We start from the raw sequence: 16800 nt of genomic DNA, 5'->3' as shown, positions 1-16800 counted from the left end.
TCCCCCAGCAGATGCCATTTAAACCTCCATTCAATTAAGTGTATTTTTCCCTGAAAGTAGTGGCCATAAAGACATCATGAAAGATTTTTAGATTCTGGGAAAGGTAACTTTCAAAACAAATTTAAAAACAATGTGTTTAAAGATGAAAGGGGAAAGTGTATTTAGGGAAAGATTGAAAACTGTATGGTGGGTGGCCATGTGAGATCTTGAAGAAGTGTGCAGTGCGAGCATACTCCTGTGAAGGAAGCAGCTTCTAGCCACCCCAGAGAAGTGTATGGTTATTCCAGAAAGCAAGGTTTTGTTACAAGCCTTGGATTTTCATTGTTGAGTGAGAGGGAGAGAGAAGCTTGTGAAATACTTCCCTTATAGCAACATTGCCTTGTGATAATATTACTGGAAGTGTTATAGATTAAGAATCTAGAGGGAATGTTGCCTGGGAAAGGGTGTTTATTTGTGAGTCTAGCTATGTAGAAATCTTTTGGGAAATGTTGTAAGACAAAATTTAATTGTGTAACTATAACGTTGTGTGTTTGAGTTTTCTTTTCTTTTGTTAATAAATATTTTAATTTAGGGATTTGGTCAGCCCAGCAATTACCATCTGCCATGTCATAATACATTCAGCAAAGGGATACAGGCCGGTTAAATGAATAGGCACAAATTTGGCAGGTGGAGTATAATGTGGGAAAATGTGAACATGTGCTCTTTGGCAGGAAGAATAGAAAAGTAGTATTCCATTTAAACGGAAAGAGATTACAAATCTAAGTGATCAGAGGGATAAGGGTGACCTGGCACATGAATCACAAAAAGTTAGTGTGCAGGTAAGCAAGTGATTGGGAAGGCTAATGGAACACTGGCATCTATTGCAAGGGGAATGGAATGTAAAAGTAGGGGGGTTTTACTGCAGCTGTACAGGGCATTATTGAGACCACATCTGGGATACAGTGTACAGTTATGCTCTCCTTATTTGAAAAAAAAGGTGCCCGTAACTTCCAAGCTACGCAGCACGGGTTTGGGGGGGTACCCTAAAGATGCACTCGGGAATCCCTCTGGGAAATTCCCAGCTAAGGGTTTGCACAACAATTGCCCAGAAGTGCACACTTCCTCTGAACAATTGAGCTGCAGTGGGGACCATTTGAAAATGCAGTTTAAATCGTTAACTTCAGATGGTTCCACCGGGATAATACCAATAGTTACTCAGAAAAGGTTAGAAGAATTAAAACCTCTTCTAGCTTCTGAGTAACTAATGTAAAGTACCAGACAGGCCCCATGGGACTCTCCCCATCACCACCCCCCTCGACTCTACCCCCATACAGGACTCCCACTAACCCCTGACCTCTGACACTCCCCAACCTCTGACACCCCCACCCCCGACACACCCAACCCCCTGACTTCCAACAACCCTCACCCCACCCAACCTCCGACACCCCCACCCCCCACCACCCGGCTTCTGAAAGTCCCCACCCCACCCAACCTCCGACAACACCCAACTCCCCAACCTCTGACACTCCCAACCCCAGCCACCTCCCAACCACCATTCCCCCAACCCCCAATACCCGCCACCTAACCTCCAACACCCCCAGTCCCCCACCCCAACCACTGACCCCCCAAATGCCACCCCCCCGGTTTCTGACACCCCTCACTCCCCCTACGTCTGGCACTCCCCACCCGCCTGACCTCTGACATCCCCCAACCCCTACCCCCTGACTGCTGACGCTCTCAACCCCCGACCTCCAACACCCTCCACCTGCACTCCGACCTCCGATTACCCTAACTCGCCCCCTTCCTCTGACCCCGACCTCTGACTTCCTGACCACTGACCACCCCCTTCCCTGAAGCCCCCTGACCTCTGACCCTCCCATGGCCTCCGACCGGCACCCACCCATCCCCCCTGGACATCCAACTGACCCCCCTGTACGCCCTCCCCAGGACCTCCGACTGATACCCCCCATCACCTCAGATCTCCAACTGACCCCACCACCACCCCCCCTCCCCCCACCACACCGAGCCATCCTCCAGATAACCCCATCCCACAAATGCTATGCACTTACCTTAGACGCTTAGCTTTTCCCTGGTCTGTCAATTTCCCTGGTCCTTTCAACTTACCTGCTTTACAGCAGCAAGTGCCATAAAAAATGGGGCATGGCCTCCTTGAATCTGCTGGATCTAGACCTCGCTGGGGCCTGTGAGGAGTCTTTCATTGCAGGCCCCAAGCAGCTCCAACAAATGGAAGTGGCAATGTTATTTTCAAGACCAGGTAAATAGGTATTTATTCCTTCTAATTCCTGCGGGCCAGCCCTTTCCGACACTAGTCTGGGGTTACAGCCCAAAATGGCATGAAAAGCAATTCAGAGAAAGTTCACTCGACTCATTCCTGGGATGAAGGGCTTATCTTATGAAGAAAGGTTGAACAAGTTGAGCCTTTATCCATTGATGTTCGGAAGAATGAGAGGTGATCTTATTGAAGCATTTAAGACCTTGAGTGGACTTGATAGGGTGAGTACTGCACAGATGTTTCTACTTGTCGGGAAGACCGGAACTAGTAAACACAGTTTAAGAATAAGAAGTCTCCCTTTTGAGACTGGGATGAGAAGAAATGTTTTCCCTCTTCCCCAGAGAGCAGTGGGGGCTGCGTCATTGAACTTATTTAAGGCAGACTTAGACAGAATTTTGATAGACGATGGAGTCAAGGGTTATGGGGCACAGACAGGAAAGTGGAATTAAGACTGCAATCAGGTCATCCATCATCATATTGAATGGTGGAGCAGGTTCGAAGGGTCAAATGGCTGACTCCTGCTTCTAAGTCCTATGTTCCCTATGCTACACATTCCATCGTTTAAAGATGAACCAGCATTTGAGGAATATGGGATCTCAACCCTAGGGCCATATTGAACAAAGGAGAATAGTTGAGCTCAAGTTGGGGCAGGTATAAGAGTGAATAACGATTGTCAACTACCATTGTATCATAGTGGTCAGGACCCCAGAAGTGTTAACCCTGCTGTCATGTGACAGAAACTAACTTGCAGGGACTGCAATTAAAAAGCCTTGAACAAAACCAATCTAGCTGTGAAACATCCGAAATTTCAGAAGCGTCTGCAGCATCATTGCTGAAAGTCTTCTACTGCAGCCAAAGAACTGTACTTGTTCCAGCTTCCTGGTCTACCTGGACCAGGAACCAATCTGCTGGCTATTTGCCTACAAGAGACTTTGCAGCTTCATGAGAATTCTTTGTTTCTAAAAGGCCTTCACTCCAACTAAAGTACTAACTTAACTAAGAAACCTGCACCAACAAAGAGTCTAAGTTATAAATTCATTTTTAAAAATTATGGTTTCATTATTTTTGTGTGTGATAGTGTGAGTGAGACAAGAGACTGAGACGTTATATTTTAACATCCGGGGAGAGTGTGTGATAATAAATAACATTCTTTATTTTTAAAATCACCAAAAAGCCTGCTGCTGGAATTTATTTTAAATTGGGAAAAATCACTCTGAGGGTAAGGAAATGCATACACCTTACATACAAAAATCCTGATTACGGACTGGAAGGGAGCACACAAATTCTGTCCGTAACAATTGTTATTGGTCGATATCCTAGAATTTCCTACCTAATACCATCACCACAGGTCGGCTATAATTCATGGACAGGACCCGCCACTGTCAGGGACAACTAGGGATGGGTAACAAATGCAGGCTTCCCATCTCACCCATAGGATGAGAACAAATTTTTAAAAAAATAGCCGAGATCAAATGAAAACAGTAAATGGTCACAATCACCATACTTTTGTTCATGTAGCTGCTTCCCATTATTGGAGCTAACTAGTCTAACATTTATAAAAATACCTGGAAAAACTCAGTAGGTCTGACAGCATCTGCGGAGAGGAACACAGTTAATGTTTTGAGTCGGTATGTCTCTTCAACAGAACTAAGGAAAAATAGAAGAGAGGTGAAATATAAGCTGATTTAAGGTGGGGTGGGACAGGTAGAGCTGGATAGAGGGCTAGTGATGGTTGGAGATTGCCAAAAGATGTCATAGACAAAAGGACAAAGAGGTGTTAAAGGTGGTGATATTAGCTAAGGAATGTGCTAATAGGTGACATTAAGGGTAGAAAGCAGGACGAGCAAGGTACAGATAGCCCTAGTGGAGGTTGGGTGGGGGGAAGGGATCGAATTAGGCTAAAAGGTAGAGATAAAACAATGGATGGAAATACATTTAAAAATAATGGAAATAGGTGGGAAGAGAAAAATCTATATACATTATTGGAAAAAAGGGGTTTCGGAAAGGGGGTGGGGATGGAGGAGAGAGTTCATGATCTAAAGTTGTTGAACTCAATATTCAGTCTGGAAGGCTGTAAAGTGCCTGGTCGGAAGATGAGGTGCTGTTCCTCCAGTTTGTGTTGAGCTTCACTGGAACAATACAGCAGGCCAAGGACAGACATGTGTGCATGAGAGCAGGGTGGAGTGTTGAAATGGCAAGTGACAGGGAGGTCTGGGTCATGCAAAGCGGTCACCCAGTCTGCGTTTGGTCTCTCCAATGTAGAGGAAATCGCATTGGGAGCAACAAATGCAGTAGACTAAATTGAGGGAAGTGTAAGTGAAATGCTGCTTCACTTGAAAGTACTGTTTGGGCCCTTGGACGGTGAAGAAGGGGGAAGTAAAGGGGCAGGGGTTGCACCTTCTGCGGTTGCATGGGAAGGTGCCGTGGGAGGGGTTTGAGGTGTAGGGGGTGATGGAGGAGTGGACCAGGGTGTCCTGGAGGGAACAATCCCTGTGGAATGCCGCCGGGGGTTGAAGGGAAGATGTGTTTGGTGGTGGCATCATGTTGGAAATGGCGGAGGATAATCCTTTGAATGCGGAGGCTGGTGGGGTGATAAGGGGACCCTATCATGGTTTTGAGAGGGAGAGGAAGGTGTGGGGGCGGATGCATGGGAGATGGGCCAGACACGGTTGAGGGCCCTGTCAACCTCCGTGGGTGGAAAACCTCGGTTAAGGAAGAAGGAAGACATGTCAGAGGAACTATTTTTGAAAGTGGCATCATCAGAACAGATGCGACGGAGGCAAAGGAACTGAGAAAATGGGATGGAGTCCTTACAGGAAGTGGGGTGTGAGGAGCTGTAGTCAAGCTAGCTGTGGGAGTCAGTAGGCTTGTAATGAATATTGGTGGACAGCCTATCACCAGAAATTGAGACAGAGAGGTCAAGGAAGGGAAGGGAAGTGTCAGAGATGAACTATGTGAAAATGATGGAGGGGTGGAAATTGGAAGCAAAATTAATAAATTTTTCTAGTCTAACATTTCATTGTCGGAAGATTCTATCTTACCCAACTTAACCTAAAGATTTAAGCTATTGAACCTATTTAGATAAACCTTAACCATTTCTAGACCCTGTCAAATTTGAAAAAAATAATTCTCTGATTCAAAAATACCTTCAAGCCTAACACTTGCTGTGCAAATATTTCAGTATGTATTTATATTATTGTGGCTTGGCTCCTTCCTCAAGCTTTGGAGAGCAGCAACATAACTGTTAAAGCAGCTATCACAAAGCAAAGATTCAACGTAAGCTTCATTTCTGTCACAATGGCCTCTTTCTTTCTATATCTAAATTGTTGCAAGGATAATTCTCCAGGGGGCGCCCCAATGTAAGATAATTATAAGGTGCTATCTTACTCATGGTGGATCTCAATGGTTAAGTCAGTCAACAAAATGCTGCTATACTCAGGGATAATTTGTAAGTTTGTAAGCACATAATGAAAAGCAAGAGAAAGTTATGTGTTCTTTAAAAAAATCCTCAGCTGTCAATTAAAATGAGCAAGTTGAATTAACTTCTTTCTATCAGGGCAGTGTCTACAAATTCAATACAGAGATAAAAACAAAAAAACTGCGGATGCTGGAAATCCAAAACAAAAACAAAATTACCTGGAAAAACTCAGCAGGTCTGGCAGCATCGGCGGAGAAGAAAAGAGCTGACGTTTCAAGTCCTCATGACCCTTCGACAGAACTTGAGTGAATCCAAGAAAGGGGTGAAATATAAGCTGGTTTAAGGTGTGTGTGTGGGGGGGTGGGGGGTTGGGGGCGGGGTGGTGGTGGGGGGAGAGAAGTGGAGGGGGTCGGTGTGGTTGTAGGGACAAACAAGCAGGGATAGAAGCAGATCATCAAAAGTCGTCACAACAACAGAACAAAAGAACACATAGGTGTTAAAGTTGATGATATTATCTAAATGAATGTGCTAATTAAGAATGGATGGTAGGGCACTCAAGGTATAGCTCTTGTGGTCTCCTCTACATTGGAGAGACCAAACGTAAACTGGGCGACCGCTTTGCAGAACACCTGCGGTCTGTCCACAAGAGTGACCCAAACCTCCCTGTAGCTTGCCATTTTAACACTCCACCCTGCTCTCTTGCCCACATGTCTGTCCTTGGCTTGCTGCATTGTTCCAGTGAAGCCCAACGCAAACTGGAGGAACAACACCTCATCTTCTGACTAGGCACTTTACAGCCTTCCGGACTGAATATTGTATTCAACAACTTTAGATCTTGAGCTCCCTCCTCCATCCCCACCTCCTTTCTGTTTCTTCCCCCTTCCTTTTGTTTTTTCCAATAAATTATATAGATTTTTCTTTTCCCACCTATTTCCATTATTTTTAAATATTTTTAAATCTTTTATGCTCCCCCCACCCCCACTAGAGCTATACCTTGAGTGCCCTACCATCCATTCTTAATTAGCACATTCGTTTAGATAATATCACCATCTTTAACACCTATGTGTTTTGTTCTGTTGTCTGTGACATCTTTTGATGATCTGCTTCTATCACTGCTTGTTTGTCCCTACAACCACACCAACCCCCTCCACTTCTCTCCCCCCACCCAAACCCACCCCCCCCCCCCACCCCCCCACACACCTTAAACCAGCTTATATTTCACCCCTTTCTTGGATTCACTCAAGTTCTGTCGAAGGGTCATGAGGACTCGAAACGTCAACTCTTTTTTTCTCCGCCGATGCTGCCAGACCTGCTGAGTTTTTCCAGTTAATTCTGTTTTTGTCTACAAATTCAATGCCAGGGTGAATTCTTATGAAAAGGGAAAAAAAGCATGGAGGCTGCTACTGTGAATGATGCATAAGAAGATACTGGCCTGCAACAATAAGAGCATGTTCATTATTGGCTACATCTAAAGGTACATCAAGTGAGCTGTGAATACTATTGCAATGGCTGAGGTTTTCAGCTGCTGTTTGCTCAATTTTCAGATTAGAAAAGCAAACAACAATGAGTTGAAATCTCCCCTAATGTCTCTGACATAGATTCAATATTATCTTGTGCATACATAATGTTCCATTCCACTGTTGTCAGCATAGAGGAACTCATTTCAAATATTCTATTAATATTGAACAAATATTTGTAGAATATATTTGGTAGTACAGAACTTGAGTATTGCTGAAAAAAGGGACGTGTCTAAGCTTTTCATCTTACACTCCATCAGGACTCCTGCAAGAATACCAATATAAGGGGAAAACAACAATTTATACTGTATGGGCAGAATTTTCTGCCTGCTGGGTGGGCGGGCCCAACCCAATCTCCGGTGGGCGGAGAGCCAATTCCGGCTGGAGAAGTGGGCCCCGCTGCCATTTTACGTGGCCAGGCCAATTAAAGCCCGCCCAGCGTGACGTCCAGCAGGTGCGCTTCCTGTGTGGGTGTAGGGGAATTCCCCAAAAGCAAGAGTGCACTCTTTCGCGCATACGCACGGAAGAGCGCACATCTCCCTGAGGCAAAGTGCTGCCTCAGGGAGATCGCTGAAACTTTTAAAAACGTTAAAAATAGAAAAAGAAAAAGATCCTTAACATGTCCCCCACATGAGATGGGACATGTTCATTAATTACACTAAAACTTTATTAAACTTTTTAAATCCCTCCATGAAACCTCATCCTGCCGGTGGATGAGGTTTCATGTTTTTTCTGTTCCCCACTGGGGCTCCTGGCCTCCCCACCAACCTTAAGGTTGGACAGGCAGGTCCTTTAATATTTTCAATGATCCTGTCAATGGCCTCAATTGGCCATTGACAGGTTGGCGGGTCCGCAGCTGATTTTGCTGCATGCCTGCCTTCCTGAAAATTTAAATGGGGCGAACCCCCGACATTATCCTGCATCATTTTACGCATTGGGGAGCAGACCCCGCCCCCTGTTTGCCAACGCCAAAATTCAGCCCTATGTGAAGAGACTGCTGATTGGTTGGCAAGTGACATTGCCAAGGAGAATGCACCACTGATGGCGACTGACAATCAGCATGCTCTTCACACACAGTATAAATTGTTGTTTTCACCCTTATATTGGTATTCTTGCGAGTGTTCTGATGAGTGCAAGATGGAAAACTCAGACATGTGTCTTTTTTCAGCAATAATATTGAACAGCTTTATCACCAAATCAATGCTCTCCCCAACATTATCCACCATCTTAAGCATCCCCCTCAATCAAGCACTTGAATTTGATGTCAACAAAGCTTTCACTAATGTAAAATAGGCTCAAATGTTGCCCATCAATGGTTCACAATAAGCAAGACCAGCAGGTGCTGGAAATCTGAAGTAACAAATATAAATGCTGGAAATGCACTACACTGGATTAAGGGAAAGACAGGTTATAGCCTTTCAGGTATGCACCCATCACAAGGTACTGATTCATTGGCTCACAACATTTATTTTTTGCAACCACTAGATATATTCTGCTAGTTTGCCAGGAATAATCTATAATTATCAAAATGTGGCATACTCATTTATAAACATGTTAACATCTATCTGAAGTTCCTTCTGCTGTTACTATAATCCTTTCATTTTAGGCAGGAAAAAAAGCAAAGAAAGGAATGTCAGATGAACATGCATGCTAATAGTCCACAGTGTCACATTGGAATCCATATTTTGATTACGATTCAAATTACCATATTTTTACTTTGACCAATTAAATTTCATTTTAAAAGCCAACTTTTCAGCAAAGGAGGAAACGTGAAATGCCAGGTCAAGGAAGTACATTTCAGTATTCTTCCCTGCAGCAGGGCTGCATTGTGAGAGGCATTGTAAGACTTCTGTTTCTGCCAATAGCTACAGGGCCTAAATTTTCATTGTTACCGGCATCTAAAATCTTACTTAATATGTTGTGTCAGCCATGGCTCAGTTGGTAGCACTCTTGCCTCTGAATAACAAGGTTCTGAGTTTAAGTCCTGCTCCAGGACCTGAGCTCAAAAATCAAGGCTGGCACCCCAGTGCAGTACTGAGAGAGCATTGCACTGTCAGAGGTCTTGTCTTTCAGATGAGGAGTTAAACTGAGGCCCAACTGCTTTCTTGGGTGGATGGAAAAGATCCCATGCTGCTATCTTGACAAAAGGCAGGGGAGGTATCCCTGGTGTCCTAGTCAATATTAATGCCTCAATTAACATCACAAAAAACAGGTTATCTGGTCATGATCATATTGCTGCTTGGGGGAGTTTACTGATGGTACTCAATGGCTATAAAGTGTTTGAGATGTCTGGTGGTCATGAAAAGCACTATATCAGAGGTGGCCAAACCACGGCCCTTTGATATTTAGAATGCCGCTCATTCCTTGTGCTGTTAAATAGTGCCTTGGAGGGAGGTAAACAGCTGGGTGCAGTCTCACCAAAACCAGCTTCACAGAGGAAGAGAACCGGGGGGCAGGCTGCAGCACTGGAAGGAGGGAGATAGGAGAGTTAAGATCAAAGAATCATTCCAGCACCCATTGCAAGATTTCTTTCATTGGGCAGAATTCTACTCCCGTCAGGGGGCAAGTTTAAGAGCGTGCACGGGGAGGTGCGCCTCCATGGGGGTGCACCGCCATTTTACGTGGGTGGGCCAATTAAGGCAGTGCAATCCCTGTGCAGGCGGTGGGGTGGGGGGGAGGGGGTATTCCCTGAGCTGAGAGTGTGCTTTCTCATGCAAATGTGCGCAAAAGAGCGCACTCATCTCCCTGAGGCTAAGTGCTGCCTCAGGGCGATCGGCTCTACAGTAAAAAATCTGAAAAATAGAAAAATAAATGTCCCTGACATGTCCCCTCATGTGACTGTCACATGAGTTGGGACATGTCCATCACTTTTAAATACAGTTTAATTACATTTTTTAAAACCTACATGAAACTTCATCCCGCCCGTGGATGAGGTTCCATGCTTTTTCTAAAGCCCGCCAGGGCTCCTGGCCTGCCCGCCAACCTTAAGGTTCTACAGGCAGGCCCATTAATTACTTTAAGACTCTGTCAATTGGCCATTAACAGGTCAGCAGGCGCACAGCTGATTTTGCTGAGCCCCCGCCTACCTGAAAATTTAAATGGTGCAGGGTGACATTGGGAGTTCCGGCCGACGTCATCCCATCTTATTTTACGCATCGGTGTGCGGGCCCCGCCCCGTGCTCACTGACCAGGAAATCCTGGCCATAGTTTCCTGCTGGTTTTACGTGGGGCCGCGTGACCTTCAGCACCATTCTCTCTGGCTCGCTAACCCACCCTCTCACTGCTGACCCTCCAACTTGTGTCCTCTATCTGGAAAGGGAGTAAACAGTTTAATATGAAGCAGGAGTGTAAGAATCTACTGTCTTGGGACACGGGTACACTGATTCAAATTTGTTCAGTAGGTGGTTACAATTTTTTTTCTAAATATCACTGATAACTATAAGTTAATTTAATTTAAGCAAACATACTAACATATTGAATGCAAGTAAAATGTAACAAATAATTCAGATTTAGAAACTGTGGTATATACTTTCTTACTTTCTGGTTATTGGTGTTAATATATACATTAGCCAACATTCTTGCATATATATACTTTTATACCATTTGCCTTTACATTCTTTTAAAATATATTTTCTCGCAAAAGTAATAGTAATAGTAATAGTAATAAAAATGTGTCTGTAAAGATGGTCCTTATCTTGCGGCTCTTGAATGTCTGCAGGTTATCAAATGCAAGTCTTTCATTTTCTCTTCATACCAGCATGCTGCTTCTCTCCCTCCCTCATTTAAAATACGTGCTGATTCCTGGTTGGCATTTGTTCAATACCTACAACAAATAGCTGATTCCTGAAAGCCATCCAGTTTCACTTGGAATGAAACTGAATGAGTGACAGCTGCACTGCTGGACTCAGGCTGCGACGAGGGGTGAAAAGAGATCAGCTTCTCCTCCTCTCACCCCACCTCACCATGAGGCAACTCCCTTTTTCACCTCAATCCTTGATTTAAAAGGCTGTGTGTTAGCGTACGATACCAGAAAGACACCGCACACATTTGCAGTTGTTACACTAATGCAAAAAGCTAAGCACTATGAAACACTGGGCAGCACAAATTACAAATTAACATTAAACCATGAGAAAACTAGTTTGTGGTATTTCACACTGTTCTTTACACAGACTGAGAAAATAGAAAATGATTGCAAAAAAACCACCTGCAGATGAATGTTTATGAAATATGGCTAATAAATTTTAGGGGTTTACTAATCACTAAAGGCCTGATTTTGACAACCCTTATCTGAGAGGAACAAGGCGTGCAGGGGGTCAAAGTTGGAGAATTGTGGTATCACCAGATCCATTTGAACTGTGCGCTATTCACCATGTTTACAGGCTAGTTTTGGACAGTCTACAAGGTCTTCGCCCTTGAGGACAAGAGACCTACTGAAATGCAAAAGTCATGCAGCCATGTTGGCCTCGCCAGGATAACCTGTGCTATGCAGGAGCAGGCCCAGAAGAAGGCTGAGAAGATAAGTGAATTTAATTTTTTACAGTTCCCTTCTTTGCCAGGAACAACAGGCAAGCCTCCAGGCATCGCTAGGAAATTTTGAACCCTCCCTTGCCCTGGCTCCCCCTTCTCTCCTGACAGCAATTGCTTGCAAAAGCATCCCCTCCCCCTTAAACTACAATCAACTGTGGACCCTCACCCTGTCCCTTATGAATCCACTTGTCTGGCTACTGGAGACTATTTATTTGTGGCCCCAGCAACCATCTTCTGCCCTGCGATTTCCAGCTCCCTTCTGCCAACTGACCTACACGTCAATTCCTCCTGGCAGGAGTCAGTTCTGGAATATTGTGATCCTACTGTGCAGTTGTGAGAATTTAATGCTAGCCCTACTATCTTCCTTGGCGCACTCACACAGTTAAAATTGGGGATTAAACTGAATTATCACTAATTTTTTAAAATTCCATTTCTTGGACATTTCAGAAATGCTATGAATGTTTTACGCAGCATTTCCCATATCAATCCTAGCTGAAGTCCACTACCAGAATCTGATTGTCCTTTTGATTAATTTGTGAATTTTCATGTACTAATTTTATTTTTTTTGGTGCTTACTTTCAGAGTAGTTAACTTATTTAATGTATTACATATTCTTGCCACCGGTCACTTTTAACCTGAATCACATCCTGAAATTAAGTACAGTTCAAGCCTAAAAGAGGCTGGATTGACTTGATTAAGCTATGCACTGATCCATAAGTTTTACTTTAATAATTACCTCAAGGTTCCATGTCTGGCGAGCGTACTCTCGCAACATGTGTTCCCTAATACTGTCAAATACTCCAGGCTTGGGTTCAACACCAGATGGTCGAAGGCAGGGTTTCAGAAGTGGACAGCAAAGTCCATCAGGATCTCGAGAGTAATATTCACAGAGCTCTTCAGGCCCACAGTGAGGCTTACCACCAGCAATGGCATAAGTTCCATTTAGCTGACGTTCAATTGGATAATGATAGGTCTTCAGATCATAGACAACTGATAAAACATAACCTCCGACGTTACGCAGACATAGGCGCAACAGAAAGAGACCATCAGACAACCCTCCCAACTTCAGGTATTCGTCAGCTTCAGAACGGGAGATGCTGCCATAAAAAAATGGCAGGTTGTAAGCAACATCACGCATGGTCACTTGGAGTTTCCTTACTTTCGATCAGCACTTCTTAATTGTTTCTGGCCTTGTTTTACCTAAAGAAAAACAAAAGGATCAATATACAGAGAAAGTGTTTAGCGTAACACAAGTAAAATTTCTAATAGATCGTGTTTGACATCTTATCACAGTTTCACATTTTAAACAGTGGAACAATGAGAATAATTAAAAAGCAAAAGTAGGCATGAAAAATTTCATATTTGGCTATTGAATGACATTGTAGGCTTATATAATTAAAAGACTAATATTTTTCTCATCCCCATGCTTCTTGTCTAATGCTTGTCAGCCAGAGAGTTTCTGAAGAAAGCTGCATCTGGCATGACCTAAATTCGCCTGTATCGCTGGGTTGAGACCATCACCACAGGCTCATCATTACCCAGAGGTGCCCAGATTCAAAGGCAGAAATCCAACTGCACCTGAAGGCCACGGATGGCATCAGCTACAGTCCCAAAATTCGATGGAGGCTCTGAAAAAAATAAGTCAAGCTTTTTCAGAGCCTCTGTGGCCTTGCTACCTGATCTACTCAGATGTTCCAATCTGAGGACGCATAGGCACAAGGCTGAACACCAATTTCCAAATCCAGTTTCACCAGTGTAAACATGCATTGGAGCCTTATCTGTAGGAAATTGAACAGGATGTGTCTCCAATGTACAGCAAGCTCCATTCTTGCACCAGTTCAGGGTGCAAATACTTCAACGCACCCTCTAGGGAAACCTTGGAAAACTGCAAACAGTACGAAGGAATAGAGATTCATGGTTTTGGATTTCCATCCATATTTCCTTTGCCTTTTTACTATGAAGTGAGCATTTCCTTGGCAGTTAACAGTGGAAAACAGCTGCATATTATCAACCCTGCTGATAGTCATATTATTTCTAGACTTAATTTTCAAGCATTTTAATCCAATGCAATGAAAGCAGATGATAGAATGATATAGAAATCAAATATTATCCCAAGTAGCAGAATTTCTTCTGTCTAGAAAACTTCTGGGAAATTGTGGAAATCAAAAATAACTTTGTATTTTAATCCTGGTCTAGCTTTTCTGATTGGTGGCCTTATTTCCTTCAATTATCTGATTTTTCTGCCTTGAGAGGTATTTTCATGCATCAACCATGACTGTCCTGAGTCTGGAGGCTAGGAGTTACCAGAACAGGATTCAAGGGGACCTACCACAACAGAGGGATAAAGGCAGTCATTCAACTTCCTATTGAACATTAAAACATTTTTTAGAGAAAATTTCTCTGGCGCTCCAGGGGCCTGTGCTCTGAGAGAGCTTGCATAGACCCCTCTGTTATTAAACATTTATGGTTCCCTCCACCAAAAACTGAATGCTGGATGCCAGAGTATAAAAGTTGGCCTCTCTATATAGCATTCAAATTGGGCAGGTAACACAGTAAGGCCATGCTCCAACCCACAACGTGTAGGGACATTTCATGCTGCCTACAGGAGCAACTATAAGAATATGACTAGGCACATCCCCAAGTACATGTCTGGCCCATTCACCAAGCAGAATTTGTCCAATATTCATAATAAATTAAATATATCTCCAAGTCCAGTCCCTCGGTTGGATTTTCCCCTTCCTCAGGTAAAACAAGCAGTCCAGTTACGTCACAAATGGTAACAGCGTGCAGCATAAGGACTTAAACATCCATGACTGGACAATGAGCCAGAATCAGGGATGCAAACAAAGAGGAAGGTGAAAGTTCCATCCCCAGGGTGGGTCTCGCAGAATTAGGGCCTGGTTTAGTTCCGGTATGAACTGGATTGGTCTTTGCTGTAAACTTGTGAAATGTAAATCTGGTGGAAAGGCCCAAAATGACTCCAAAGTGAAGCGGATTGTAATTTCCTCTTCCAGTGAGCCTCATTTTGTGTGCAGGTCAGGCAGGATGCTGATTCTGGATTCAGGCTTTATTTACTGCAATACTGATGCAAAATGAAACGCTTTGCATTAATGCTACAATTGTAATGTAAATGTGCCCTTAAGTAAATTGTATTCCTGTATACATATTTAAACTACAATTAACTAGCCTTCAGGGCACGAATGCAGTAAATCATTTTTGTTTTGATAATGGTTCTCCCTGGATGATACTCTGTACCAACTTGGGCAGGAAGAAGAAAGAAAAATGTTATCTTTGTTTTTCCAACAAGCACATTACTAAAGGGAACAATCAATATTACTTATGTTGTTCTTTAATTGAAGAGCAAAATACTGTGGATGCTGGAAATCTGAAATAAAAACAGAAAATGCTGAAAATACTCAACAGGTCAGGCAGCACCTGTGGAGAGAGAAACCGGGTTATGACTTTTCACTAGAACTGAAATGTTAACAGTGTTTCTGTCTCACAGATGCTACCTGACCTGCTAAGTATTTCCAGCGTTTTTCAATTTTTTAATTTCTATCGTTCTTTCCCTTTTACAAATCCTACTTTCTCTTCACTGTGTTTTTGTTGAGGATAATTTTTGGAGAAATTTTTATTTTCTGTACCTTATATTTATTCTCAAAATATTTACACCAAATGTTTATTGCGCTATTTAAGCTTGGAGGATTAAGATAATTTGAACTATGGCCTTCAAGGTATATGACTATCAACAATCTGTTTCACAATCAATGTATAGGATATGTATGTGAAGAAAGGAAACCCTTCTACCTTTGAAGGATTCTTTCTTATTGTCCTTGGCATTTGCAAGAATTAATTAGGCACCTTTATCTGTTCTTTTCTAAATGTAGAGAATGTGCATTATTACCTGTTATAAGGCACCAATGTGCATTTATGTTCTTGTTCTTATCAGTTGAAGGGCTTGATGCATTTACATTTGTTGACCGAAGTGCATTAGATGTCATCGTGTGTAACAGTGTTCCTTACAGCTTGTCAAAGTGGTGATTTCCTGCAACCACGTATCATTCATTGGGACAAACATCTGATGTAATTGATAATTTAATGGAAATGTCATTCCAGATGATAAGGTTCTACACTAGAGATTATTTGGACAAATGAAAGTGCACACAATCGGAGGCAGCCTTACAACATGGGCTTGTAATTGGATGGGAGGTCGGAAACAGAGGATGGGAACGTTTTTTGACAGGTGGGATGTGAAAAGTGCTGCTCCCCAGAGATCTGTACTGGGACTTCAGCAATGATTTAGATGGAGTAATAAGGAGTTATAGTCCACATTTGCTGATGACACTCAGTTAGGAGGCACAGTAAGTTCTGTATATCAGAACAGGGAGTTACCAAGGAAAATAAACTGAGTGAACAAAACTATGACAGATGGAGTTCAATGTGGAAAAGTGTGAACTCATCCATTTTGGATCTGAGAAACACCAATTATATTATGCCCTTAATCAAAAGAAATTAGGAACTTTGAAGGAGCAGAGGTTACCATGTGTACAAATCACTAAAAGCTAGTGATTGGGCACAGGTAAAATAATCAAAAAAGGTTAATGGAATGTTGACCTTTATCTCAATGGACTTTGAAGTCAAAGTTCAGGAAGTAATGCTTCAGTCAGTTCAATACAGAGCTTTGGTCAGACCTCATCTGAAATATTACATGCAGTTTTGGGCATTGAATCTCAGAAAAGATAAAGGTCCTGGAGGGGATCCAGCACAGCTTCACCAGAATCATACAAGGGCTTAAAGCTTTAATTACAAGGATGGGTTGCTGAAAGCTGGCTTGTATCCTCTTGAGAAATGTGAGGGGATGATTTCATAACAGTGCTTAAAATGTTGAAGGGATTCGATACAATAGATACTGAGCAACTAGTTTCTCTGGGAGGAGATCTAGAACAGGGAGGCATCATCTTAAAATTATAGCTAAACCATTTAATAGTGAAATCAGGAAGCTCTTATTCACACAAAGGCTAGAGGAAAAATTGAATTTTCTTTTCCAGAATGTTGTAGATGCGAAC

The 16800-nt window shown here is 43.0% G+C and overlaps 1 protein-coding gene across 1 annotated transcript in view; it reads right to left on the bottom strand.

Moving 5' to 3' along the window:
* Positions 1 to 16800, bottom strand: part of LOC121287646 (tyrosine-protein kinase ZAP-70) — a 111717-nt gene that overhangs the window by 58700 nt on the left and 36217 nt on the right. Inside the window, exon 2 of the mRNA XM_041205588.1 lies at positions 12471 to 12934. Within this exon, the coding sequence (XP_041061522.1) occupies positions 12471 to 12872 (402 nt within the window). The 5' untranslated portion in view covers positions 12873 to 12934. The remainder of the gene's footprint in view (positions 1 to 12470; positions 12935 to 16800) is intronic.

The sequence above is a fragment of the Carcharodon carcharias genome, chromosome 14 (genome assembly GCF_017639515.1).
Source record: "Carcharodon carcharias isolate sCarCar2 chromosome 14, sCarCar2.pri, whole genome shotgun sequence".
NCBI lineage: Eukaryota > Metazoa > Chordata > Chondrichthyes > Lamniformes > Lamnidae > Carcharodon > Carcharodon carcharias.
The sequence above is the reverse complement of the archived record's forward strand: the minus strand, read 5'-3'. Positions and strand labels throughout refer to the sequence as shown.